Source organism: Silurus meridionalis, chromosome 14 (assembly GCF_014805685.1).
Source record: "Silurus meridionalis isolate SWU-2019-XX chromosome 14, ASM1480568v1, whole genome shotgun sequence".
Taxonomy (NCBI): Eukaryota; Metazoa; Chordata; class Actinopteri; order Siluriformes; family Siluridae; genus Silurus; species Silurus meridionalis.
In genome coordinates, this window is record NC_060897.1 from 13,225,854 (window position 1) to 13,251,398 (window position 25,545).

The 25,545-nt window shown below is 36.1% G+C and overlaps 3 protein-coding genes and 1 long non-coding RNA gene across 7 annotated transcripts; 3 read left to right on the forward strand and 1 right to left on the reverse strand.

Moving 5' to 3' along the window:
* Positions 1–276: 276 nt before the first annotated feature.
* Positions 277–3,439, reverse strand: elof1 (elongation factor 1). Of its 2 annotated transcripts, none has more exons than XM_046865569.1 (4): positions 3,308–3,439; positions 1,951–2,081; positions 1,035–1,105; positions 277–671 (listed from the first exon to the last, which is right to left on the reverse strand). In XM_046865569.1, the coding sequence occupies exons 2-4, from the start codon at positions 2,064–2,066 to the stop codon at positions 607–609; spliced, it is 252 nt and encodes an 83-aa protein (XP_046721525.1). In that variant the 5' UTR covers positions 2,067–2,081; positions 3,308–3,439; the 3' UTR covers positions 277–606. The 2 variants fall into 2 exon arrangements, with proteins under 2 accessions (XP_046721525.1, XP_046721524.1); XM_046865568.1 differs by lacking the exon at positions 3,308–3,439 and adding an exon at positions 2,543–2,651.
* On the forward strand, positions 2,236–3,923 carry LOC124396426. Its single transcript, XR_006927775.1, has 3 exons — positions 2,236–2,262; positions 3,618–3,707; positions 3,817–3,923. It is a non-coding gene; the product is annotated as an uncharacterized LOC124396426 (long non-coding RNA).
* Positions 3,924–5,189: 1,266 nt separating this feature from the next.
* tmem205 (transmembrane protein 205) lies at positions 5,190–8,271 on the forward strand. Its single transcript, XM_046866227.1, has 4 exons — positions 5,190–5,329; positions 6,637–6,737; positions 7,091–7,254; positions 7,470–8,271. Exons 2-4 carry the CDS (start codon positions 6,638–6,640, stop codon positions 7,770–7,772), a joined length of 567 nt encoding a protein of 188 aa, XP_046722183.1. The 5' UTR covers positions 5,190–5,329; position 6,637; the 3' UTR covers positions 7,773–8,271.
* Positions 8,272–13,104: 4,833 nt separating this feature from the next.
* On the forward strand, positions 13,105–23,608 carry rab3db (RAB3D, member RAS oncogene family, b). Of its 3 annotated transcripts, none has more exons than XM_046866555.1 (5): positions 13,105–13,306; positions 15,701–15,940; positions 20,712–20,830; positions 21,496–21,620; positions 21,772–23,608. In XM_046866555.1, exons 2-5 carry the CDS (start codon positions 15,701–15,703, stop codon positions 21,957–21,959), a joined length of 672 nt encoding a protein of 223 aa, XP_046722511.1. In that variant the 5' UTR covers positions 13,105–13,306; the 3' UTR covers positions 21,960–23,608. The 3 variants fall into 3 exon arrangements, with proteins under 3 accessions (XP_046722511.1, XP_046722512.1, XP_046722510.1); XM_046866556.1 differs by lacking the exon at positions 13,105–13,306 and adding an exon at positions 13,617–14,039; XM_046866554.1 differs by lacking the exon at positions 13,105–13,306 and adding an exon at positions 15,382–15,426.
* Positions 23,609–25,545: the final 1,937 nt, after the last annotated feature.

Consider the following 25,545-nt stretch of genomic DNA (forward strand, 5'->3'; position numbering starts at 1 on the left):
TAACCCTCAGGTAAGTATTAAGTGTGAAAAGCTCTAAGGAGTGTGTGCATGGTGTCATGTACAGATGTGTTCCCAAGCAGCACCATGTCTGGATCCAATTCAGGATAAAGCACTTACTGAAACAAAATACCAATACATTTAAAAAAAAAAACCGATTAAATATTTCATCTTTCATTGCCATGCATTATTGTGTGCACAGTGTCGCTGCTTTCTCTAATAAGCAGCAAAACGCCATTAAAACATTGCGCATGGGTAAAAAAATAACACGGCGACTCATTTCATCACAAACTTCCTAACAAGGAAGATGCAAACGTTTTATTGGCATTTACTTGACCAATCATTCAACATATAAAAACCAAAACACAAACTAAAAGTTCTCAAAAGACAAATGTGGCTTGAAACCGGTATTATGAAATGCACCAAATCTTTCCTTTGTTCCTTTACACTGGGAATAGTAACAAAAGACAACACTGTGATTGTGCTTGACTGAAAAAAATTGATTCAATCCAAAGACAATTTGGATGATACATTTCATGATAGAAAAAAATACATCTTGTAGTCTAGTAGTATGTAGTCTTCTGTGACCTCTGGCCCTTCAAAGATGAGCTACTGATTAGCTGCTTCACAAGCATCGATCCAATCACTGTAGACGTCAACAGGTTCAGAAAGATCTGAGGGAGAGGTTAAGGAAGAATGGCACTCGAGCTCCTGTCTAACTTACAAGATTTAAGTATAAGGTTTGCCATGATTAAATAAAATATACTGTACATTTTAACCTGTACATACACTGTCAAGTCTGCCAAGTACAGCAATTAGTAAATGTACTATATATTTTATTTTCTAGTTACTTTTCAAGCAGGCATATATACACTCACTTCCCTGATATTGATTTCTACAAGGGTTTTTTTTTTGTTAGTTGTTTTCTAGGAATATTCTAATAATTATGTGCAAAAATTCTATAATGGCAACCAAATGGTCCTTTCCATACACACTGGCATCACAAAGAACATGATATAAACTGGTTAAAAGGATACAAGTAATGGGAGTCTGGAACTCTTCCAAGCACACAGTACAAGATATTATTCCTGTGTTTCGACTTCTTTCCCTAAATAAAAATAAATAAAAAAGAAAAAAAAAAAGAGGGGAAGAATGTGCTTTGACAGTTTTACATTGAAACACTGGTAGATTTTATTTAGCAAAAAATAAAAAAAAAGGGGGCAGCTTAATGGTTAAAGAGGTTTGACTTCTGATCAGAAGGTAATAAGCTCAAACCTCTCCACCACACTGCCACTGCTGAGAGCCTGAGCAATACCCTTACCTTCAAACTGCTCAAAATGAGATCATTGAGTCGCTATGGAAACGGCCCATAATGTAAAAATTAAGTACATTTTTGGTTTCGCTTCTTGCTCGTTTTTGTTTAATTTCTTTTCATAGATTTCTCTCATCTTGGCATGCAGCACCGCCAGATACATTTCACATACAATTAAACAATCGAAATTCTGCAGCAAACCGTGAAAAAGAATCCATCACTGTCTTTTTTTAAGTCGTACTGCTTGCAAATTCATTCACTTTGACCGAAGCTTCATTTCTGGACCTTTGTACTATTGGTAAATAAATATAGTGGGACTTTTTCTGATAATGATATAAAGAATTAGTTTAAACTACTCTACATCTCCCCTTCCACTCATATTCAAACCAGAAAGGAAAACTGCTTTTTAAATGTCCCTGCTGAAAGAGCGACAACAGCTGATACACTTGTATATACATATATTTTATATAGTTTATACTTTTTATTTATCTACCTTTTTTTTTTATCCTTAATTCTATTCCTTTTTATGCTTAAATGCTGGACAGTCGTAAAAAGCATTTCACAGCATGTCGTACTCTGTATGTGTGTGTATGTGACAAATACAATTTGATTTGATATTAAATGTTGGTATGTCGACTTACATTTTAACATCACAGGATTTCTCGTGGTTACAAAAAGGGCAGGTGAACTGTGTGTCCAGGTTTCCAGTCATTTTCTTCTTAGGAGGAGGCTTTCGCTTTGACTTTCTACGACCCATTGATGCCAAATCACTCTGGAATAAAGAATACAGTACTGTTTGAACAGAACACCACTGCACTGCCTCAAAACATGAGAATAGAAGCTTTTAGCAGCACGTGCGTCATAGAAAACTACTGTGTTTTGGTTGTCATGGGGACGACCAGTGTTGTGGCTTTGCCTCCATAACCAATAAATAATAGCGAGTCGATAGGAAGGTTAGGCGAATTTTAACACTTTTACAATCATAGTCAGGGGGGAAAAAACGTCAGAACACACATCACGTTGAAACCCTGAGATAAACGTGCTAAAAGAAACGGAATGAGTTTTATTGCTAAGTTTGCCCGCTCAAGGAATTAGTTTTGGTGACAGATGCTTCTATTTCAAACTAAAAAATAAATAAATAAAAAGAACGATTAATACACCGTGTACAGTCCGAATGTCATATACAGAATTTACACTTATTATATACACATTATACTTATATATAAAACTTACAGGTAGCGGATTTAGTTTTACTGCACGCACGCGCTCCGGTTGTTATGGTAATTGTGGCGCTACAACTCCACGCATGCGCACAGCTTTGAACCGAATTACTTAGACGTAGGACCTCTGCCTTTAAAACAAAAATTTTACTGCGTTGGGGGGGAAAAAAAAAAACAACTACAAAAGATTTTACTGCGTGAAGCAGCCTGCTGAACTGAGGATGTTTAACCGAAATAGGACTTTTAAGAACATTGACCTCGAGCTCCATGCAAGCTCTTCATCAACCTGCTTTAAACCTTCACAATACATATAATTTACATTAAGGTCGGAGACGATTGTTGTAAAAAGTGTTGGTGGGGAGTAAAACATTTGTAAATGCCAGTGAGGATTATGATGGATCATAAACACATTTGTTATAATAACTACTAATGAGCAGAAAGAACTACTATAACTACTGTATGATCAATAGCAATCTAGTTCCCATTGGTAGGCGTATAAATACTCGGGACAATTTGAATATAATTAACAACAAACTGAAAAACACATCTAATTTCACGAGTTTCATAAGCTGCATTTTAATTTGCTTTAAAGCCTAAGGGTATCAAATTCACGGCTGTTCTTTAAGTCGCTATGTGGCTAAGCTACATTACAGAACACACAGAAATTTCCCCTGTACGATCCAAGAAAAACAGGAGGCCCAGCTACTAAATAGCACAAATTTTCTGTGCTATTTAAATTGCATTCTAACTACCAAATAAGCCATTTATCGTTTCTTACCGGTTGCGAATTCACGTAGAGCTCGCACACAACGAATAAACAAAACAGTAACTTCCGGGGCAATTCTTCCTCTGTTTTATGAAGCAGGTGCACACGATTGCAGTGTTATCGCGCGCCATCTAGCGTCTGTCTCCACAACCGCCAGAGGATTTGTCCAAAATTGCGTTTTATGACATTTTTAGTAATGTTTCTATGAACCATTAGAGTGGGAAAAACTGACATCTTAGATTTTTTTTTTAATGTTTCATGTGAGTTTATTCCAAATGATACAATAAAGAAAAACAGCATTTATGCCTATTTTTGCATATAGAAATTTTTTGTTATCAAGAGAGGACAATGATGAATGGTCAGATTGGTTTATTCTGGCAGAAAGTCTACACAAACTCAGATAGTCAATGTGGTGAGCAGAAAAGCTTCACATAATGTACAACATTTTAAACCATATTGTGGATGAGTTTCCATAAGAACAGAAAGCTGATCCTGGGCTGATGATTCTTTATTTCCAACAGAAGCACACAGATGATGGGGTCAAAGCATGATATTGCACGCAATGTTACGAAGAGCAAAGTTCAGGTTTCTTCATTGTCTTTGCAAGTCCCCCAGATTTGCATTGAATCAGGGCAGAATGTAAGAACGGAGATTTGCAGCATGAAAGTGAACCTAAGAAATCTGCAATCAATTAAACATGGAGCAGAATCTCAAAGAAATGTTTCAGTCACATTGTGGAATCCATACTATTACGAACTTAGAGCAAACAGGGGCATTACAATATAGTGCTCTAATAAAAGCTTAACTGAGTGTAAATGTGTTTTTTGACCGATTATTAAAAATGTGCAATGTTTGTTTTTTTTCACAACCTATAAGCAGAAGTTGGTATTTTTGTAGTGGTTTAGAAATTAGGATTTAGCAATCTATGAGTGTGTTTGATCAGTGGAGTTCATAATTTTATCAAACGTATGCCAAGATGTCAGATCAGCGGCAATTGTTGATATGTGGGTGGTGTTTGATTACTGAACTGATAAAAAGCTGGACTTATGATTGTTTTGCAATGGGGTTTTCCAGCTTTGTCATGTGCCCCTGTGCAGCGTAAAACTTGGTCCTTTAGTGATCCCCTTGGCCTTGAGTAAATAATAAATCATCACCTCAAGAGTTACTATTGCTAACTTGATTTATTTTATTGAAGTTGCTTTGTGCACAAGGTATAGTCATGCTGGTACATGGATGGGCTTTTTATACCGACTGTAAGCAAATCCTAATGCTACAACATACAAAGGCACTGGCATCTTATACAATTACAGTACAATTACAGTACAATTACATTAAAAACAGTTTGAGGAATATTAACAGAGATGTGTATGTCTGAGTGATTGTCAGGTGATCACAGACCTTTGCCCTACATTCTGTATCTTTTTAAGTCATATGATAGTGATAACAGAAATATAGCATGATCACATGAACATGATCTGAAATATGTTACATTAAAGTGTGCTACGTGAAACAAAAAGATGAATAAAACAAACCTACTTATTATATGAACTTAGAGTAACACCAAATTTATCATATATATATATATATATATATATATATATATATATATATATATATATATATATATATATATATATACAACGCTGATAAATTTGGTTTCACTCTAAGTTTATATAATAAGTAGGTTTGTTTAGATAGATAGATAGATAGATAGATAGATAGATAGATAGATAGATAGATAGATAGATAGATAGATGAGTGTAGAAATATTACGCTCAAACCCCAAACGCCTGCGTTTCTCTGACGCTAAAATTTAGGGCGGGGTTTAGCACAGACATTTGTTTTTTCAAACCTATGGTTGACCAACATGAGTCGTCTCTATTTGCATACTGGAGTCTGATTGGCCAGTATGAATTTAGAGGCGGATCTAAAGCAAACTGAGCGTTACAACTAGGAAACATTGTGTTGCCAAATGACCAAGTTGGAGGCTAAAAACATTGAACCTTGAAACGTACGACTAAAGAAATAAAACAGGTAAATAAATAATGTTTTTCTAATTAATTTAGTAAATGCCTGGTGAAGTAAGCAGTGTTAGAGTAGGTAATGGCATTCGATGGTTAGGAAGTGTGTAAAGCCATAAACGAAGCTGGTGCTCGTGCCAATACAGTGAGTAGAGGACTGTAAGCGTTCACATTACAAACATGACGGTTTATATAATATATTGCGTACATAGCAATATGTACCATGGGTAATATGGGCTAGTCATAATTCTCGAGATAACATGCATGTTGACAGGCAGCAGAACAACGTGTTTATCTTTGCTGGAAGTCTGTTACTTGGATTAAACCGGGCTTCATATTTTTGGATGTCCTGTACACGTGATATAAAATACCCCCAACCTCAAATGCCAAACAAAATGTTGACAAACAAACATGACATCATTAGCAAAAAAAAAGCTGTTACTGTGTTTGCTGGTGTTTCTGCTGTAAACAGAAAGTAATTTCCAGTTCAAATCCATGACCTGAACCTGTATTTCCTATGACGTAATAATACGCTATATGAACAAAAGCATTGGGACACGTGACCTTTCCTACTATATGTGTTTTTTTTTACCACAAAGCTGAAGGCACACCATTTTATAGGATTTCTTTGGGTGCAGTATAATAAAATGTTGTGTTTAAAACCTGCATGGTTCCAGCATGGTAATGCCCCATGTGCACAAAGCCAGCTTACGGAAGATATGGTTTGGAGAGGAATATCTTAAGTGGTCTGCTTCAGAGCTACTGATCTCAACCCTACTGACCTTTGCGATAAATTGGAACAGTGACTGCACCCCAGTCCTTCTCACCTCACCTACAGTGATGAACACAAATGTCCACAAGCACACTCCAAAATCTAGTGGAACATCTTCCCAGAAGAGTGGAAGAAATGTTATTATAAATTGGGACTAAATGTGGAATGCAATGCTCAAGAAACACATACCATACTTATGACCAGGTGTCTGCAAACTTTTGGTAATATAGTGTATTTTACATCAAAGGTCTAAGCTGGAATACAGAAGTCATGAGAAGAGTGGGAGAGAATATGTACCTATACACGACTAATTATTTCTTAAATCTTGCCCTAAATTTAACGCAAATATAAATAAAATACTCTTTAAAAAACTTTTGCAAATATTGTTTTAAACTCCAACTATGTACAGTTTTCTACATTAGATCCCACTTAATAGCACAAGATCTGGTTGCACATATCTGATGTCCATACTGCCCAAGATAGTAACATTTGGTCATATATATTAAATAATACTTTTGCTTAATATTCTGTGTAAACGTGTTTTACAGAATGGCCACTGAGGGTGATCCAACAGATGTAGTGAAGGTGCTTCACCTGTTGGTCATAGCGTTCTCATGGGGTATGCAGGTGTGGGTATCATTCATTGCAGGTAACCTCGATGTCCTCCTTCATCACTGTTACTAGCAGCTACAACAGTCCATATGCACTGCATACAGACTATGGTTTAGATTTGAAGTTATAAATTGTGATTTGCCTTGCAATCTATTAAGATGTGACGGAAGGAGTTTCAGCTTAATTTGTTGATTGATGTTGGAACTAATTATTCACCAAAACACCCAGAGAAATGAGAATATATTTTGGTTTTTACAGTATAAAATTTTCCTGGAAATCACGGAGTTATTCTTAGTTAACAACTCTGTGATTTCCAGGAACATTCAATACTGCAAAAACCCAAATATCTTGTGAAGTCCTAATTACATTGGTTCGATGTGATTCTTTCAGGGTTTGTGTTGTTGTCCAAGGTCTCTCTGCACACATTTGGTTTAGTTCAGAGCAAACTCTTCCCCATGTATTTCTACTGCCTGCTGGGCAGTAACACAATCAGCTTGGCCATATTTGCTGTGTACCATCCCAGAGAGCTTCTGAACTGGCATGAGACTATACAGGTGAGTTCAGGTGTGGTCTATAGGTCTGTGGGTCTTTAAAAAGTCTTAATTTTTCTGAAATAATCAGTTGGAACGCTATAATTATATTGTATTAACAAAAATGAGGATCTTTATCCTATTTTTCTCTTAATCTGCTCTCGCTCTCTCTCTCTCTCTCTTTTTCTCTCTCTGTCTTTCTTATTTGGTCCTAACAAACAATTCTATTTGCTTGACAGATGGTTCTGTTTTTCATGGCTGTGATCATGTCAGGGCTGAATGTGCAGTGGTTTACTCCAGCTGTTACTGAGCACTTTCTGGTGATGAGAGAGATCGAGCAGGAACACGGCCTTGGTGAAGAGATCGGCTTTTCCACCAACAGGGAGCGCTATGTGAAACTCCGTGAGCAAGATCCAAAATACAAAGCTCACAGGAAAAGCTTTTACCGCTACCACGGCCTGTCCAACCTGTGCAACCTCACCGGCTTTGCCTGCACCACCATCAATCTGATCTACCTGGCACTTCACTTGGCTTCGATATAATAATGTCAGCTTACAACATACAACAGATTTGACCCTTAAAATATTACCACTAGTGCTGTCAAAATTAACGAATATTAATTTTAACGGCACTAATTTTATTAATGCAGTGCTCGATTATTTTTGACCATTTTTATTACAAATATAAATAAATATATATTAAAGTGGCCAAATCAATACCTACAATGCAACACACATTTTTTTCATGACATCCTTTCTTTACAAAGATAATACATTCCAGCAAAAAACACATTTTAATCACTAAACATTTGTTTTACTGATGCGGCAAGTCTCAAATCGCCTTCTAAAATTTAGCATTTATTGTGGTAATGGTTCAGAGACTTGTGTCCCTGTTCCCCAGACTAAAAAAGTGCTATGGTGCACACATCCGGGAATTAAACTGTCCATGTGGAAACATACAAAAGTTCCGTTTGGTGTCCTGCTGATTTATGTCATTTAAAACACTATAATTACTTTACAAGAATATTTTGTCTTCATCCTCTATGTTGATGAGGTTTCACTAATAATAAACATTTGCAATCCATATTTGTCCATGCCTATGTTGATTAGAGTACTAAAAAACTTGAAAAGTATTAATTTAAGGTACATTTAGAACAGATAAAAAAATGCCCTAATTACTGCTATGTTTTTTCTTGAGAGACCGAGCACAATAAATTTTTTAAAGAAATAAAAAAATTTAAATAAAAAAATTTCTGGAGCTTTTTTCTGAATTTGAAAATATATTTTTTTAAAGAAAAAATATCTGGCAATTGTATATAACAGGTTTTAACTTGTGATTAGTATATATATATATATATATATATATATATATATATATATATATATATATATATACAGTACAGACCAAAAGTTTGGACACACCTTCTCATTCAAAGAGTTTTCTTTATTTTCATGAGTATGAAAATTGTAGATTCACACTGAAGGCATCAAAACTATGAATTAACACATGTGGAATTATATATGGAATTATATACAAAACAAAAAAGTGTGAAACAACTGAAAAATGTCATATTCTAGGTTCTTCAAAGTAGCCACCTTTTGCTTTGATTACTGCTTTGCACACTCTTGGCATTCTCTTGATGAGCTTCAAGAGGTAGTCACCTGAAATGGTCTTCCAACAGTCTTGAAGGAGTTCCCTGAGAGATGCTTGGCACTTGTTGGCCCTTTGCCTTCACTCTGCGGTCCAGCTCACCCCTAAACCATCTCGATTGGGTTCAGGTCCGGTGACTGTGGAGGCCAGGTCATCTGGCGCAGCACCCCATCACTCTCCTTCTTGGTCAAATATAAATAAAGAAAATAAAGAAAACTCTCTGAATAAGAAGGTGTGTCCAAACTTTTGGTCTGTACTGTATATATATATATATATATATATATATATATATATATATATATATATATATATATATATATGCTTAATGGTCCAATATTTGCTACATTATAATCAAATAATTAGAAATATTGTACTATTATATCTTATATTGCTTACAAATTTTTTTCAGGTACTATTTATTTTTTTTGTTTTCAGTGAAAGTGCAGATCTTCCAGCCCATGAGTTTTATTTTTCCTCTTTTTTTTTTTTGCATCAACTGTTGTATACCATATTCTATATCTGATAAACATTACATTCAAACTGCACAAATAATTGTACAATACCAAATAAAAAAATAATGGACAAATCAGCTGAATGCATAATCAAGCACAATAATATATAGAAAAGTGTGCAAATTCTATGTTTTTGTGTTTTTTTTATTACTACAGCTAATAATTTGCATTGTACAGCTACCTGGAACTTGTATATATTGATTTAAGTGCCTGCAAATGATAAAAAGCCTAATTGATGATTAGTGAGCATTAAGTTGAAAGCTTACAGTTAATGTTAAATCAGAATCAAATTCCATTTAATTTGCAGTTTCAGGTCACTGTATTTTGAGAAATTAGCACATTTTGTAAAAACTTGAATATAAAAAAACACTTGACCAAACCATAGATTTTGCAATACATTTTTATACATTGATTTAATAATTATAATTATATTCTATAAATATTGTACAATAAACATACGTTTCTATTGTAAGTACATATTGAGTGTTCTCTTTATAAATAGACAATAAATGCACTTTTTAGTGATTAAATTGCTGTTGTTAAATTGTGTACATTATATATTAGTTCTTTTAGGGTTAGCTAGTCTAAGTTTTATATGTGTATAAAAATCTATCATTTGTAAATAATAAAAAAAAAAAGAAAAACATTCAGAATAATACTTGTGTAATGTGCTGTTAAAATGTGTTTTACACTAGATGGCTCTGTGTGCATTTCTATTCAAATCTACAAGCAAAGACCTGAGTTTTTCCATAGCGTTTCATCATGAATCACTCTGTTGATTAAGCTTTGTTTTTTAACAGCAGTTCATTAAGACACGTAATCTACCTGTGTACAGACGTCCGTTGGAAAATTACCTTTCAAGGCTCTATATTTGTGGCAAATTTCCACTGCTATCATCAGTTTTGTTTACACAGCACATATCAAACTCAATGAGTAGCACAGCCCTAATTAAAGATCTGTAGATGTCACCAGAACAAAATGAGTTTGCTGTATCTTATTAAGCGTGCACTTTTATTTAGAATAAATAATCAGACCTGGTAGTTAATTAAACAAGGGAAGAGTTTTAGGTCCCTATTTTATAGTATGGTGTAAATGTGATATAATAATTCATTTTTCATTCATATTTAATGAATTTACGACTTTAAATAATAGCCAAGGTAAAGAAAAATGTGTTTTACAGGAATGTGACAGAGGCAAGGGAATAAAAAAAACAGATGTCATGGAGAAGAAATCTTCAAAGCAACTAGACTGAAATAGTCTATCATTGTCTTCATTATTACAGCAGCAGTTGCTCAATTCAGGTCAACTGTAGCCAGGGTATGATTATCCAATTGAAAAAGAATAACTGGGAGAAGAATAAGCTGTAGAGAAAGGTGAGTCACGTTCAAAAAGGTACTGAACTCTAAGCAGATGTAGAGCATCATAAAGAATCCGAGAGGGTGAGAGAAAACATAGCATGTATAAATGACCAGTGTAGGGTCCACATAGACTGATCATTTTATGTTTAAACATACAGGATGTATTCAACACAAACTGCAACATGTGGTTCGAAAATGTGTTATCCTAACCATTCTACTTTTCCAGATACATTTTAATACACTCCATATTTATTAGTTTTGTAAAAAATATCCAGTGTTCCAGACAGTCAAATCCAGAGCAGATGACCATTGTGTCACTGTGACGACAGACCATAATTCCTCATTCAGATTCTGACTTTTGAAAGGTGTTTTGTATCAGATAATTACACAAACCTGTCATAAATCCGAAAGTTTAAAAATGTGCTATTAGATAATATCAAACTCTATATTCTCTAGTGTCTTGGTCAGGAAGAAGCATATAAAGGTTCATAAAAACGTAGGACACATGAAACATCTGACCAGCTGTATAAATGCAGAATTTAATGAGGTTACTGGTAAAGCAGATACAGGCAGGAGTGCAGGGGTGCTGTAAGTACGTCTAAAACTGCACACTCACTAACTGAGAGTGGATTTGAGTGCCTGCTCTGTGTATGCTACTCTCATCTCCATCAAGGATGACGGAAAACACTAATGGGAGATAAACTGCCCAAGCCAGAGTGGAAAAGGGAAAATGTTAAGGGTTTTATAATACAACAGATTGGCACAATGGAGGTTTTATGTAAAGTAGATGACATGAAATAAAAGTATATGTTGCTGCTCTCAAGATGCTAGAGAGTAGAGAAAGTTCCTCTTCCACATACTCATAATGTCATGGATTTCTGTTCTTTTTTTCTTTTAAATTGCATGTGTCTCTAAGAAATTTGAATAGCTTGTCAACTAAATCCACCTGACAATAGGCTAAAATCTACATACCTAAAGATTGTTGCTAAACTTCTCAGATTTCAGGATTGTCTAGGTTAAAACATGAGGAAGTGTAAGAAAAAGTCGTTTGGAACAGAAATGCAGTGTAAACTTAGCTCCAGGAAATACTGGCCCTAGGAATCAGCAACGAATTCTACACCTACTTTTCCCCTTTTTTTAGTTCATCAAGAATGTGTTGTACGTTAATCAGTAATACTAGGAGTTATTTAGTGGATGAAAGTAAAGTGATGTAGTCATCCCAGTTAAGACACATTTGACAAATTTGGTATAATTACCCATTTATTCTCAGCAAAACTTCTGAACATGTACTATCTACCTTTGGGTGGAATTATGCACATTTTTGTTTATTTCAGTATTTTTTTTTAGCACTGCACCTTTTAATTTTTACAATTGATTTATATTTGTTTATTCTGCTCTGACCAAATACATTATTTTTATGATGATCTGTTCACAAGTAAACAGTGACATTGATCTGCATGGTTGTGTATGTGTGCTGCTGGTACACATGTATCCCTTGAAGCTTTTAAAGACTGTACTTTTTATAAGCTATTTTTTCTTAATATGGTGGGCTGGTGGACTGTTTCTTACCCATGTTGTAATATCTGGTGTATATTAGACATCCCAATAACAGTGCTAAGAGTAACACACACTACAACAGTCATGCCAGTGTCACATGCTATACTAAGACTGGTGCACTAGGCAAAACATATCTGATCAACAAAGGGCCTACTCTATGAGGTCAGATGCAAAGTACACAGATACAGTAGGTTTATAATAAAAGCATTGTATTCTTATTTAGATCATGTATGAAGTCAGTGAGCGTGTTTATGGACTTATTACAAACAAACTAGTGAGAATTTGCTCTTCTTCTCCGTGGAACATTTGTCACCCATCACTCACCAGGAAGTTTAATAGGGAATCGTGCACCTGGCTGTTCAATCAGAAAATCATGTGGCAGCAGGGAGATGCCTAAAATAATGCAGATGAATGTAACAAACTTCAGATAATGTTCACTTTCATTTTTTTTCTAATCAAAAATGGGAATGGGATGTTGGGTTGATTTCCATGGTTTGTACCACGGCCTTGTCATTGGTGCCAGATGGGCCGGGTTGAATGCTTCAGAAACTGCAGATCTTGTGGCATTCTTAGACACAACAATCTCTAGAGCTTATTCAGGGTGATGTAAAAAAAACAACATACGACTGTCTTGTAAGCATTGTTTGGAAAAAGCCATGTTCACAGTCTAGACAGAACATTGCAGTAAAAAAAAATTGTGTTAGGGCATGCAGATAGTTGCCTGTCACTGCACTTTATTTACATATAAATTTGCATACTGATGCCTGGTGGTGTGGTTTGGGACGTGGCTGAAGGTGGATCTCCGTGTGTGTGTGTGGGTGGGTTTGGAGGAAGCCTCAGGGCAGGGCAGAAGATCCGGGAGCTCTGCTAGGGTCCGCGTGCACGCCGCAGCCTAGCAACCGCAGAGCGCCCGCAACTACCGGGCTGGAAATCCAGTATCCGCTAAATTCAGGCTCGTGCACGCACAAGGCGGATTCTCGCGTCTCTTACTGTCAGGAGGTAGGCACTGAACGTTTCATTTTATTTCTTTATTTATTGTTTGCGTGTCAGGTCGTGTGCAAGTTCACTTTCTCTAGGCGCATTCAAAAGATTACACTATTATAAAACCATAATGATTTGTTTTTAGCCCAGTTCTACACGTTGTATCTACTTTTAGAAGGTGTCACCAGACGTTTTTTTTTTGCTTGTTTGTTATATTTATTTATTTGTTTTGTGCCATTAGAATATCCAGGTAAAAAGTTTGAATTCCGGTCTAGACTTCCGCCTGGATTAGCGCCTTAGTAAACACAGACACTAACAAACGCGAATCGCACGCGCTCGTCTAGAGATTAACCCAGAGCTCCAGAAAGTGACCACATGGCGCATAAAACTTTTTCTACAATTATCATTTGGCCATGGTATTAAAACTGACAACCTTCAAATCCTCACGCTATTTTACCGAACATTTCGAAGGGAAAGGAAAGGAAAGGAAAGGGAAGGGTGGTGCTATCTCACAGCGGTTTACCTCCATGAACCTTTAAAGGTCCTGTATAAAGCACTACAACCGATTGGCTCTTTTGTTTAATATATAGAATACAACATAGATCATTCTACAAACTGTATTTCAAATAGACCTGCTTTAGGAAACTAAAACCATTAGAACCAAGTGCACCATGTTGTTTTGTGATATAGATCTTGCCTTCAGGCTTCTCCATTACAGCACAGATGCCCCATCTGTCAGATAATCAATAAGGTAACTAAATATGAAGCCATTTCCACCCAGACCTGGTACTTGGGTGTTAATTATTCACTCTGATACCCAGAGCAAGAACCGATTCATTTATCTCTTGCATTGTTTAAGGTGATTGATTTGATTGATTGATCGTCCTTTCTGCTTCTTCTTCATCTTCTTGTAACATATAAACCTGGACTTAGCCTTTCAGAAAAAGCAATCCTTCTTCATTCTTAGTCTTTTGTTCATCACCAATCCATGAGGACACTTTTGTATAGACTGCATCATATTTTAGTTTGTTTTTTCATGAAAGCATCCACAAATATAGTTAAATGGGCCTTTTTTTTTTTTTAATGTGATCATCACTATGCTGGTCCAAACAATAAAATAAAGGTTTTGCAATAAGAAACCGGTATTTGACCCTTTTATTATGGTACCATTTATGGTACAGTTTTATTGGTGTGAATTATACAGACAAAGGAAATTAAATAAACAATAGATAGTTATCAGTTAAATCTTAAGGTTTAGCTTTATTGATTAGTCAGAAATAATAGAAACAACCGTTATCTTGTTTTTGTGTGTTGAAATACAGGATTAGTTATTGCACTGCTCACATAACCGTTTATAGGATTTTTTTATGCTGTTTTAAAAATGCTGCCTATAATCCAGTTACATGCAATATTAATGCTTCATTCTTCACAGGATACTGAGGAATGATTTTTAAGATCTTCTCTTTAGCATACATTTCAAAGCCTCCCTCACACCACTGCTCCCTTCCTTAAACATTTGCAACACCGTCTCTCACTCTTGGCAGGCGGTGTTAGTTAACTGTCAAAAACAGGCTGCTTTTGAGGAACTTGTTTGCTTACAAACTCCATGAGTACGTTTGACACATTTTAGAAGCTTCATCAACAAGCAGGTGATATTTAATGCATTCTGTAGCTTCTTTGAACTTCTCTCCTACAGGCACACTCTACTGCTAAGGGCTTGGCGTCTAAACCTTACATAAACACTCACCTGTTTCCAGAAGCATGTACTCAGACATTTAAACAAGTCCTCTTCTCTCATTCAGAACAATGACTGTCCATCCTGGCTCTTTCTTATGTAATAATATCTGCACGTCTGTAGAGGTGTCGTGCCCAGTGCACTCGGCTCACTCTCTCTAATGGCTCTGCATGTTTTGTTCGAGGCCTGTCACCATGGAGACACACCTTGTCAGAGGCCAGCTGAGCACTGTAAAGCTCTGAATGATCAGGAGGGAAGGAGGAGGAGAAGTGTGGAGAGAATAGTAGGGTGGTTAAGGCAGTGCTGGATGAGAGATTTTCTCTTCTCTCTGTCAAGCTCTGTCCTTAGTAAGCGGTGTCTAGGTTTTTTGGAAATGATAGACTCTGGAGGTTATGCTCAAAGGGTAACAGAGTATTCAGATTGCAATTATTTAACTGGAAAGTTTATGTTTCAAAGGAAAGGGATCAGAAACTGAAAATGTCTGGTTCCAAAAAACGATTAGAGTCTTTACTGTTTAACGATTAGAGCAAAAAAAAAAAAAGAAAAAAGAGTAATTTCTGTGTAGCTAGGACGTCAGTATTAAGATTGTATGTGAGAATTAAAAGGCTTTTAAAGTTAATAGTTTAAAAATTGATGATGGCCTGTTGTTCAACATCTCAATGTTTCGTGTCCTCTAGATGGCGACGGTGAACGACTCGCGCCTGCTACAGCAGCCCTCTCAGAAGGACGCAGCCGATCAGAACTTTGATTATATGTTCAAGCTCCTGATTATTGGCAACAGCAGCGTGGGCAAAACCAGTTTCCTGTTCCGTTACGCCGACGACTCTTTCACCCCGGCCTTCGTCAGCACCGTAGGCATCGACTTTAAGGTCAAAACTGTCTTCCGCAACAACAAGCGGATCAAGCTGCAGATCTGGGTATGTTTAAGTATACTTTAAATCATTCTTGAAAATGTTATAGTATAGTATCTATATTATATGGGCAAAGCTCTAATTAACTGTGATTGGTTTTATTGTCTGTAATGTCTAGAAATCATTGGTCGTATCTGATTTTCCAAGAAAAAGAATTACAGTGTAGTCTATTTTTAATGCATTCATGGACTCATGTAAACTTAGTTCTAGATTAGACTACTATATACAAATTGTTTTTAGAATAGGTAAAGGACATTAAACCTCATTTTTTTATTTCCTTTGCTCCTTTATAAATTTACCTTTGCTGCAGTATTTAAAAATCAGAGAATTACAGACACGGATTCAGTCAGTAAGGAAAGTATTGTGATTTTTTTCTTTAATTCAGACTCTTTATTTTGTCCGTGTTGATGTCTGTGTAGAAGTGATTCCAGGTGGCAGACAACTTTTTTTTTTAAGCCCCAGAAATTATAAATAATGTATTTCATATTATTTATATATTATTATAAAATCAGTGTTTGTGTTTTGGTTGCTTAGGCCTTTCTGTTCTCTTCCTGTTGGGTTGAAATATAATATAAAAATCGCTGGTACTAATTTCACTGCTTAGAAAAGTCAAATCAAACACTTAACTACTTACCAGCATTTGTATACTAATTGTAATGTAGTGCTGAGCGCATTTTATCCTGCTGGGATTTAAAATGTAACATTGCAGCTTTGGCAAAATTATATATACTTTTTAAACCAACCCAAAAAACCCTTGTTATGTTGTCAGAAAACATCATTCACATGCATGATCCTGAAGCTGCCAGTTCCCATTTGGTTTAGTCAGTTGCATAAGATGGATATTTGAAAGAGACAAATGAACAGGTGCTTATTCACCTAAGGATTTAAGGTTTAGTTTAGGGTCAGTTTGTCAGCATTTTTGCCCAAGATATATCAACTAAACTTATTAATAGGCACTGATTAATTGGTGCACTGAAACAGCAGTTCTACCACCAGATTTTTTTGGACTTCTCCAAGATTTCCATTGTGCCATTGTGCAGTTGGTATGTAACAGCCCTAAAAGTTATATACAACAAACATGTAGATGTAAACAATAAAACTAATTATAGAATATAAAAAAATACATTTATATCTGTTTTCTTATAGTTTTTTAGCATCTGATTCACTGTTTATGATTCCATTAAAGTTATATTTTAGGAGAAACTTGAAACCTGTTGATCCTGTTGTCCCCAGTAAATCTGGATCATATTAAATAGGTTGCAGTTACACCTAATGATAAAACACTAACTTTGATTTTTGTCTTTGTCTAATTGTTGTAGCGGGCTGTAATTATTTCAAACAGCTCGTGTTCTTTAGCAAGCTTTTGTTGCCGCTCAGATACACCGTGAAATGCGCTGCAGCATTACAGACCTCAACTTCATCTCTAAACGGCTTGCGTATTGATAGCATGTAAATTTGCCATCTACATTTGAATCTCTTTACCTTTTATTGTTAAGCTTACCATTTGAAATAACATGCTTACTTTTAAGCTTATCCAGGAAGCAGTATATTAGAGTGAAGCACTAATAGCAGCTAGGGTAACTCATTTGCACTCTCATAGCAGGCAAATGAAGTAAAGTGGCACTGCGTGCAGACCCTCACTGAGTCCAGAGTCTCCTTAATGCGCTCGGTGGCATCAATCCAAAGCTGAACTGGCCTGTTGTTAGCTTGTGCTACCTTTTCCAGGGGACCCACAGAATGATTGGCATGAATTGCTTCCTGACCAAACCACACCTCTGTTCATTCCTTTCTAATGCCAGGAAGCTTAGCTAGCAAGGGAGTTTCAGTTTGCCGTTCGATGTTTCTTCAACCTCCTCAATTTTTACTGGAATCTCATAGATTTAAGAGATTAGAGTGGACTATGACTCATCCTCACAGCCTTAATGGTGAACAGAGAACAAGTACTTTCATTTTGCTTCACAAACTAGTAGTTTACATAGTTTTGCAAGAAATGATAGAAAGAAAGAAAAAGAGTGAGAAAGAGACAAAGAAAGAAAGAATAGGACCGATAGTTTTATGCAAAGTTCAAGTTTGTATATCCAAAATTTGGTGTCTCTTATGCACGGAGGACACGCCTGCTGCTCAGAACTGTCCAAAGAAAACAGGATATGACACGTTTGTAAAGGCCACAGTGATGTTTACATTATTGACTTTTGTGTCATATACATTTATCTAAGGGAAAACCCTGTTTTTTTTTTTTTTTTTTTAACTGATTGCACCAATTGTTTGGCAAGTTGTAAATCAAAGTATATATATTGACACATGCATAGTTTTCTTATGCACTACACAAAACTTAGTTTTCCAATAAAAAAATGATCATAATAATAAGTGATTATTGCAAGACAATATTAATGTGATGTACACAAAGGGCTTGCTGTCGAACCTGAGTGATATTCTACGGTTACCTGAGCAATCTTTTCTCTCCCTTGTTTGTATGCAAATGAGGGTGCCAGACCAGGTTTCCAGGCGACAGTGGGATAGTTGCCGTGCCAACGCTTTACCTGTCTGATTTCAGCTTTTGTATTTGGTAATTTCCTTAAATACAAAAGTATCTGATGTCATATTTGAGCGTTTTAGCTGATAATTCAATGAATGTGTTGATACACGGTCCGTTCATGATTTCATCTGCATGAGAACTATATACAATTTGGCTGTAAATTGACATAAAATAAATATAAAGTATATTTGCACTTTACTTTTGATATGCATTTTAGAGCTGTAGCTTTGTGTAACATTTGAAAACCAAAACCTTTTACGCCATAAAACACATGATCCTTGGCTGGATATGTCAGATATTTTAAGAAAATGAAAAATGGCACACAAACAGATCAGTGATTTGCTTAACGGATAAAGTAGTTGTAGCCAAATAAAGTAGATTAAGTAAGGTACAGTGGTATCTCTGAACACGAATGCCTCTGAATACATATAATTCAGAATACGAATCGGAAATCATAAAGATTTTTCGTATCGGTTTAGAATTAAAAATGAAGAATTAAAAGGGACGATGGTTCTTCCGTACCGTCTCCTACGCTCTCCCACGCCTCTCAACCCTCAGATAGCGTCTCAAAATTATAGTGAGAGCACTGTCTTAGCGCTGTGTTTATCGCTGTGTCTTTGTTTCGTTAATTTTCAGTTCAGCCTCAGTCTCACTTCAGTGCTATTTTAAAAAGTCGCCAAAAGCAAGTTTCAATAGATACATTTTTTAAGAAAGTTGAAAAAGGCAAAAGTATTTAAAGCAGTGAAACGAAACAAAGAGTACCAAAAAAGGGAAAAATAAGTGATAACAATGATTCGGGTGGTAGTTTGCCTGATATCATAGTAGAAGGAAATTTGTCTCCTTCCAAACAATAATTCTCCCTCCTTCTCCTCCGAACGTCATCCCCATCATGCCAGCATTCACTCAAAGGTCAAGTGCACAGTAAAGATAATGTTTTCCTCTTTTAGAATGTAAGGCATCTTTATTAAATGCTATACTAAATAATATTAGTGCATATGGTTGTATTTACATTTTTTATTAATATTTGGGGGTCGTTCGGAACGAATTAACCCACTTTACATTATTCCTTATAGGGAAATTTGTATCGAGTTCGAATCGTGTTCCAGAACAAATTTAATCCAGCCCAAATGCACATTAATACATTTACAGACACCCTTATACTCCAGAGCAAATGAAATTATCTTATTTATATAACCAAGCATTTGAGCGTTAAGGGCCTTGCTCAAGGGCATAACAGTGGCAACTTGGTGGTCCTGGGATTTGAACTCGCAACTTTTCTATCAGAAGTAACCATTTAACCGCTGAGCTACTACTTCCCACTGATTCAACATCTGGATTATTAGATTGAAGATTGGACCTCTTGGTGTTTTTATTATGATGGTAGAAACCCAGTCCAAAATCACTTCTACATGTTCAGTTGTAGTAAGATCTGCTGCCTGCAAACAGTGATTATTTAAGATACTATAGATTTCCTGTTAGCTCACACCAATCTGGTCATTCTCCTTTGATATCGCTTATTAACACAGTCTTTCCGCCTGCAGATCCTCTGTTCCCAGGACCATTTCCGCTTTGCACACTATTCTGTGTAAACTCGAGAGACTGTTGTGTGTGAACTCCCCAGACGATTATTTTCAAACCAGCCCATCTGGCACTAACTACAATAGCATGGTTAAAGTCACAGAGATCACACTTTTTGCTCTTGACAGTTCTTGATCTCTGCATGTTTTTTGGCAGTTGTGCTGCTGCTGCCACATGCTTGGCAGAATAGATAACTGCATAAACTGCATAAATCATAAATATGAAATCCTATCATAGATGAAGACAGAATTAAGGTATAGAAAGTTTAATAATTTCAGTAACACTTGCACTATTTAAAAACCTATGAAGCAGTAAGCTGCTTTCATTTCGGTCAGTTGAAAACTATAAAATTAGAGGTGGCTGCCCTCTACTGGCTGACTGTAGTATCTAACTCATTCTACCCTACCCAAAGGGTTCCAATTCAATAGTAGACATACAGCTATAAATATCTACTACACACTGGAAATCTTGAATGAACATCGATAAACAAAATGGGGCTTAATGATAAAAACAGATGAAGTGATGCTTTATCTACAACCTATATATATATATATATATATATATATATATATATATATATATATATATATGTAATTAACCCAGCAGCGTTTCATTGTACTGTGTTGTATATTTGACCTTGGCTTTCTGTTTATTTTGTGTTAGGACACAGCAGGACAGGAGCGATACCGAACCATCACTACAGCGTATTACAGAGGAGCCATGGGCTTTCTTTTAATGTACGACGTCACCAACCAGGACTCGTTTAGTGCTGTACAGGACTGGTAAGTAAACGGCAAATGAGAAGCAGGAGAAAGGATTACCTGTACAAACCAGGAACAAATGAGTAAATCCAGGTCTCTTGGGCAGAACCTTAAGCCAAGTCCCCCTTTTCATCCAAGTATCCATGAAACTAATATTTGTTTTTTACCACCTAATTGACTTCTCGGTGGTTACTAAATCAGACCTGGCTCCCCAGAGTGGCACAACAAAACGCATTTTATAAGCACCTCCGCTATTATAAGCAGGAAAAAATCCCAACGATGCCAAGGGAGTAAAACTAGTATGCAGGATGAATGATCTGCTCTCGCCTGTCTGTCACAGAAACACTATCCAATAGTGAGCATCTATGTGCTAATGTATGCGGAAAATGGGCTTTTCTATCCGGTTCTGTGACATTATATTCATCGACTTTAAGCATAGTGGACTATGTTCTATGATTCCCTTCAAATCTCAAATTTCTAAATGTGAAGTGTCAGACTGCCAATAGTCTAATCCAACTCAATACCCCACTGTCAGCAAGCTGTCCATGTTCATCTATATTGCTCACTATTAAATGTTGTGAATAGTAGCCCATAGAGTAGTAAATTGTGAGAGAATCATCAGGGTATACAGTATGCAGTAAGAACACAATGCGCTGTTCTCTTTATTGTGTGTGTTTTACCTTTAGGGCTACCCAGATTAAGACTTACTCATGGGACAATGCACAAGTGATCCTGGTTGGTAATAAGTGTGACCTAGAGGATGACCGTCTTATTCCAACAGAAGACAGCCAGAGACTAGCTGATGAATTAGGTGAGAATACACATTACAATACACCCTGACCCACTATAGTAAATACAGCAAATAGACCACACCAACATCTATGCACTGATCTCAATATGCTCAATTCCACTTGCTGTATTTCAGTACATTACACTTTAAATCCATCATTCTTTTCTTCCAGGTTTCCAGTTCTTTGAAACCAGTGCCAAAGACAATATAAATGTGAAGCAGGTGTTTGAACGGTTGGTGGATGTAATCTGTGAGAAAATGAACGAGACTGTGGAGGGAGATGGTGGTCCACTCACCAGCCTCAAAGACTCCAATTTGCAGGACTCTTCCATGGAGGGACATAGCAGCTGTGCCTGTTAAAGTACCATCCCCTCACCATCTTACTTCCATTTAACCTTACACAAGTGCACCCTTGTCTCTGTCCCCCCCCCTGACGCACACCTGCCTTCAGAGACTTGAGACTTTCTGTCTGATTTTCTGTTCTGGTTTAAGATTGGTCAGATTCTGCTAAGCTTGCTCACATTTCTTTGGTATCTTTCAAACCAGTTTTCTAACTATCAAATTCATTTAGCCAGTGAAGTGAAAGCCTGTACAGTAGTTCAAATGCATGTTGCATTCCTGCTAATAGAAAAGGGTGTTCTGGTTTAGCTAATGGTATCTGGAGGCATTTTGACCTAAGATGCAGAGTGCCTTAAACCACTTAAAATCCTCTAAATAACCCCGTTTCGGCTCATTTTAAATCCTCTCACGACCGCACTAAGAAATGCACAAGCCGCATGGGGTCCATGTGCTAGCAGCCAACAGAGATAAACATCTGTCCATCCACACCCATCCATCCCCTCTATTCCCTCACATTCTCTGCTGACTGACTGTCTAGTCTGGATGGATGTGTTTGTGTCACATACAAAACTGTTTTTTTTTACTGCCAGTCTTTTCCAGACTTGTGTACTGCCTGTTCTATTTAAAAGTTGAGTTTTTAGAGGAACCACATGTCAGAAAAAAAAGGGAGACAAGGGGAAATGAACAATCATTATTTCATGTCAAATAATTCTTTTAATGTGAATAATGATGATTATTCTAGCAAAAATGCTTAGTAAAAATCTGAATGTGGTTCAATGGGAATAACTAAGGCACCATCACGCAACCTTTGAATGAATGTTCTAAACCTGTTACACTAAGTATTGAACACCTTAATACCATGAATGCCTATTTAATACTATTCCTTTTTTTTTTTTGTATATCATTTGCAAAATTCACAGTTTAGTGTTATTTCCTTTTTTTTAACATTTAATTTCATTATAAAGCCAGTCTTTAAGTATTACATTAATGTACAATTTGCTGAGGTGAATCTTTTAAGTGGTGTTTTAGAGTTTACACTATTAATTGGTTTACATTGAGGCTGTTCTGTATGAAAATGATCAGATGTAAACGCTAAGGGCTTGTGGATGTGAAAAAGAGGGTGGTCTGCATCACATGGCTTGTATTTGTAAATCTTGTTTTTCTTCCATTTGTGACCAGTACAGAAACTAATCTTTTATATGGCAGAATTCAGTAATTGAAAATGTGACGATCACATTTCTTTCTACGTTTTAGATCTCTATACCTCTTTCTTTGTACTAAACACTCGTGATCATTCAGTGCCATGATTGTGACCGAATGTACATATTAGCTGTCTTAAAATCCTCTATGCCATATATTGTTTTGTATGGAGTGTTCTGGTTTCAAGAATGCTTTCCTGGCCAAAATTCCTTGTGATGTTACCTAGTCATTGTGATAATAAAAGAAACAAGAGAAAACTCTCAGCAGCATCTCATCTAACCTCCACCCCTTCCCGCTCTCTTTTCTCTATCAATCACCAAACATACAGTTAGCTGTTATGATCCGTTGGCACCGTGCAGCAGAGATACTCTGGTCTCAATTTTTTTTCACAATTTTTTTGTTGTTGTTCTGGAAAGTCTTATACATATTATATCATTAATAAAACTCAAAATTCTTTATATTGTAAGGAAGCTGGTCCACCTTTTATTTATGCAGCTTTTTGTCATTTAGTTTGTTTTTTTTCTACCTTTTGGGGTGTAACATTGGGGTGCAGTGGATCACTGATAGCATCTGATTTACAACTGTACACCACATGGCTGCCATGCTGTGTTTTTATCTAACTATACAGAGAAGTACACATGACATAAGAGGCTTCCTGCAGCATGTTTTCTTGCTAGCCACCGGTAACCCACAACCTCCTGAGGCACATTAAAAACCAAACACGATTGTTCTCCACACTAAAAATATGGAAACTTCATTTCTGTCAGTCAAGTAGTCAACACAAAGTCTGGTCTTCCGCTAAAGTTCAACATCTGTGACAAAACTCATCTATCAACTATTGTCATGAAACACCAGACTGTTTTTCATGGCCTGTTAATTGTTCTTGTCAAGTATGTTTTTTAGACTTAGTAATATATACACTATACAGCCAAAAATGTGCCCATTCCAAAACAAGGGTATTAATATGGAGTTGGTCCCCCGTTTACCACTATAACAGGTTTTACTCTTCAAAGAAGGTTTGGTGGCAGGTGGCTCAGGTGGCTGTGGGAATTTCTGCCCACTCAAGAGCATTAGTGTAGTCAGGTTTCTGAGTTTATCCCAAAGTTGATTATTTTAGGTCAGGGTCCTGTGTTTTACTGAGTTCGTTCAAGTTTGGAATGACTTCAAGTCACTACAACCTTGGAAAACTATGACCATGGAAAGTCATGCTGGAACAGGTTTGGGCCTCATAGTGCCAGTGAAGGGAATTTGTAATGATACAATATACAAAGACATTCTATACAATCGTCTGCTTTCAACTTTGTGACAACAGTTTAGGTAAGAGGATGATTGTTTTTTTATTTCTAATTATAAATTGGTTAATTAACACACCTAAACACTTGTTACTTTGTGTTAATATGTAAAATGTGGTTATATGACAAAATATTAAGTATAATAATAATAATAACAATAATTATTATTATTTCTGTTATTATTATGAGGCAATAGCAATGGCCTAATCTATGATATACGAATAGAACATTTGGTACCTTTTAAATTTTTCAGTAAAATTAAGCATCATTATGAATTATAGATAATTATGTTAGATGGTCATTTTTTTCCTCTTGGACAAAAAACAGTTAATCACTTTACTACTAGGTTATAGTGTATGGCAGAGATGTCCAAACCAAGGTCTGTGGACAAAGCTGGCTTGTGGTGACCTTTGATTTGACCAGAAATTTTTTTTTAATTCAGTTAAAAAATACTTTTGGAAAAAAAGTTCATGTTTTTCATTACAGGTCACTGAATAGCTGTTTTAGGCACTGAACTCTATTGTACAATCAATTGGAATGTTTCTCATTTTACTATAAGTTTAGTTAAACAGATTACAGAGGAATGTTTTGTTTTGTGTAGTTATTGTTTATATATATATATATATATATATATATATATATATATATATATATATATATATATATATATATAAAATATGCAATCATGCATGAGAAGAGCCATGAGAGAATATGATTTTTGGTACAATGCAACATTTATTTTCAAGAACCCTCAGTCAAAAATTCCCCAATTCATAGTAAAACGGTTATATTATGGTGTTTTGTAGTTCATTATGGAGTGTTTAGTATGAGGGTCATTATATAAAAAGCAGTGGCGATGTGGTTGAACAATAAGCTGGATTTCGGCAGTGTTTGGGGCGGGTTACATTGGATCCATCTCACTTTATCTCTGCGTTAGGGACGCTCTCGGACAGGCGATAACGCGCACTGAGCGCAAAACAAGTGCGCCTGATAGCTGCTGATAAGAAGGACCAGTTACACACCAGCAAAACTCTTTCACTCCGTACACTCTGTCCTTTCTCTCTTTCTCTCTCTCACACACACGTATTCTCTCTATTTTTTAACACTGCACCTGA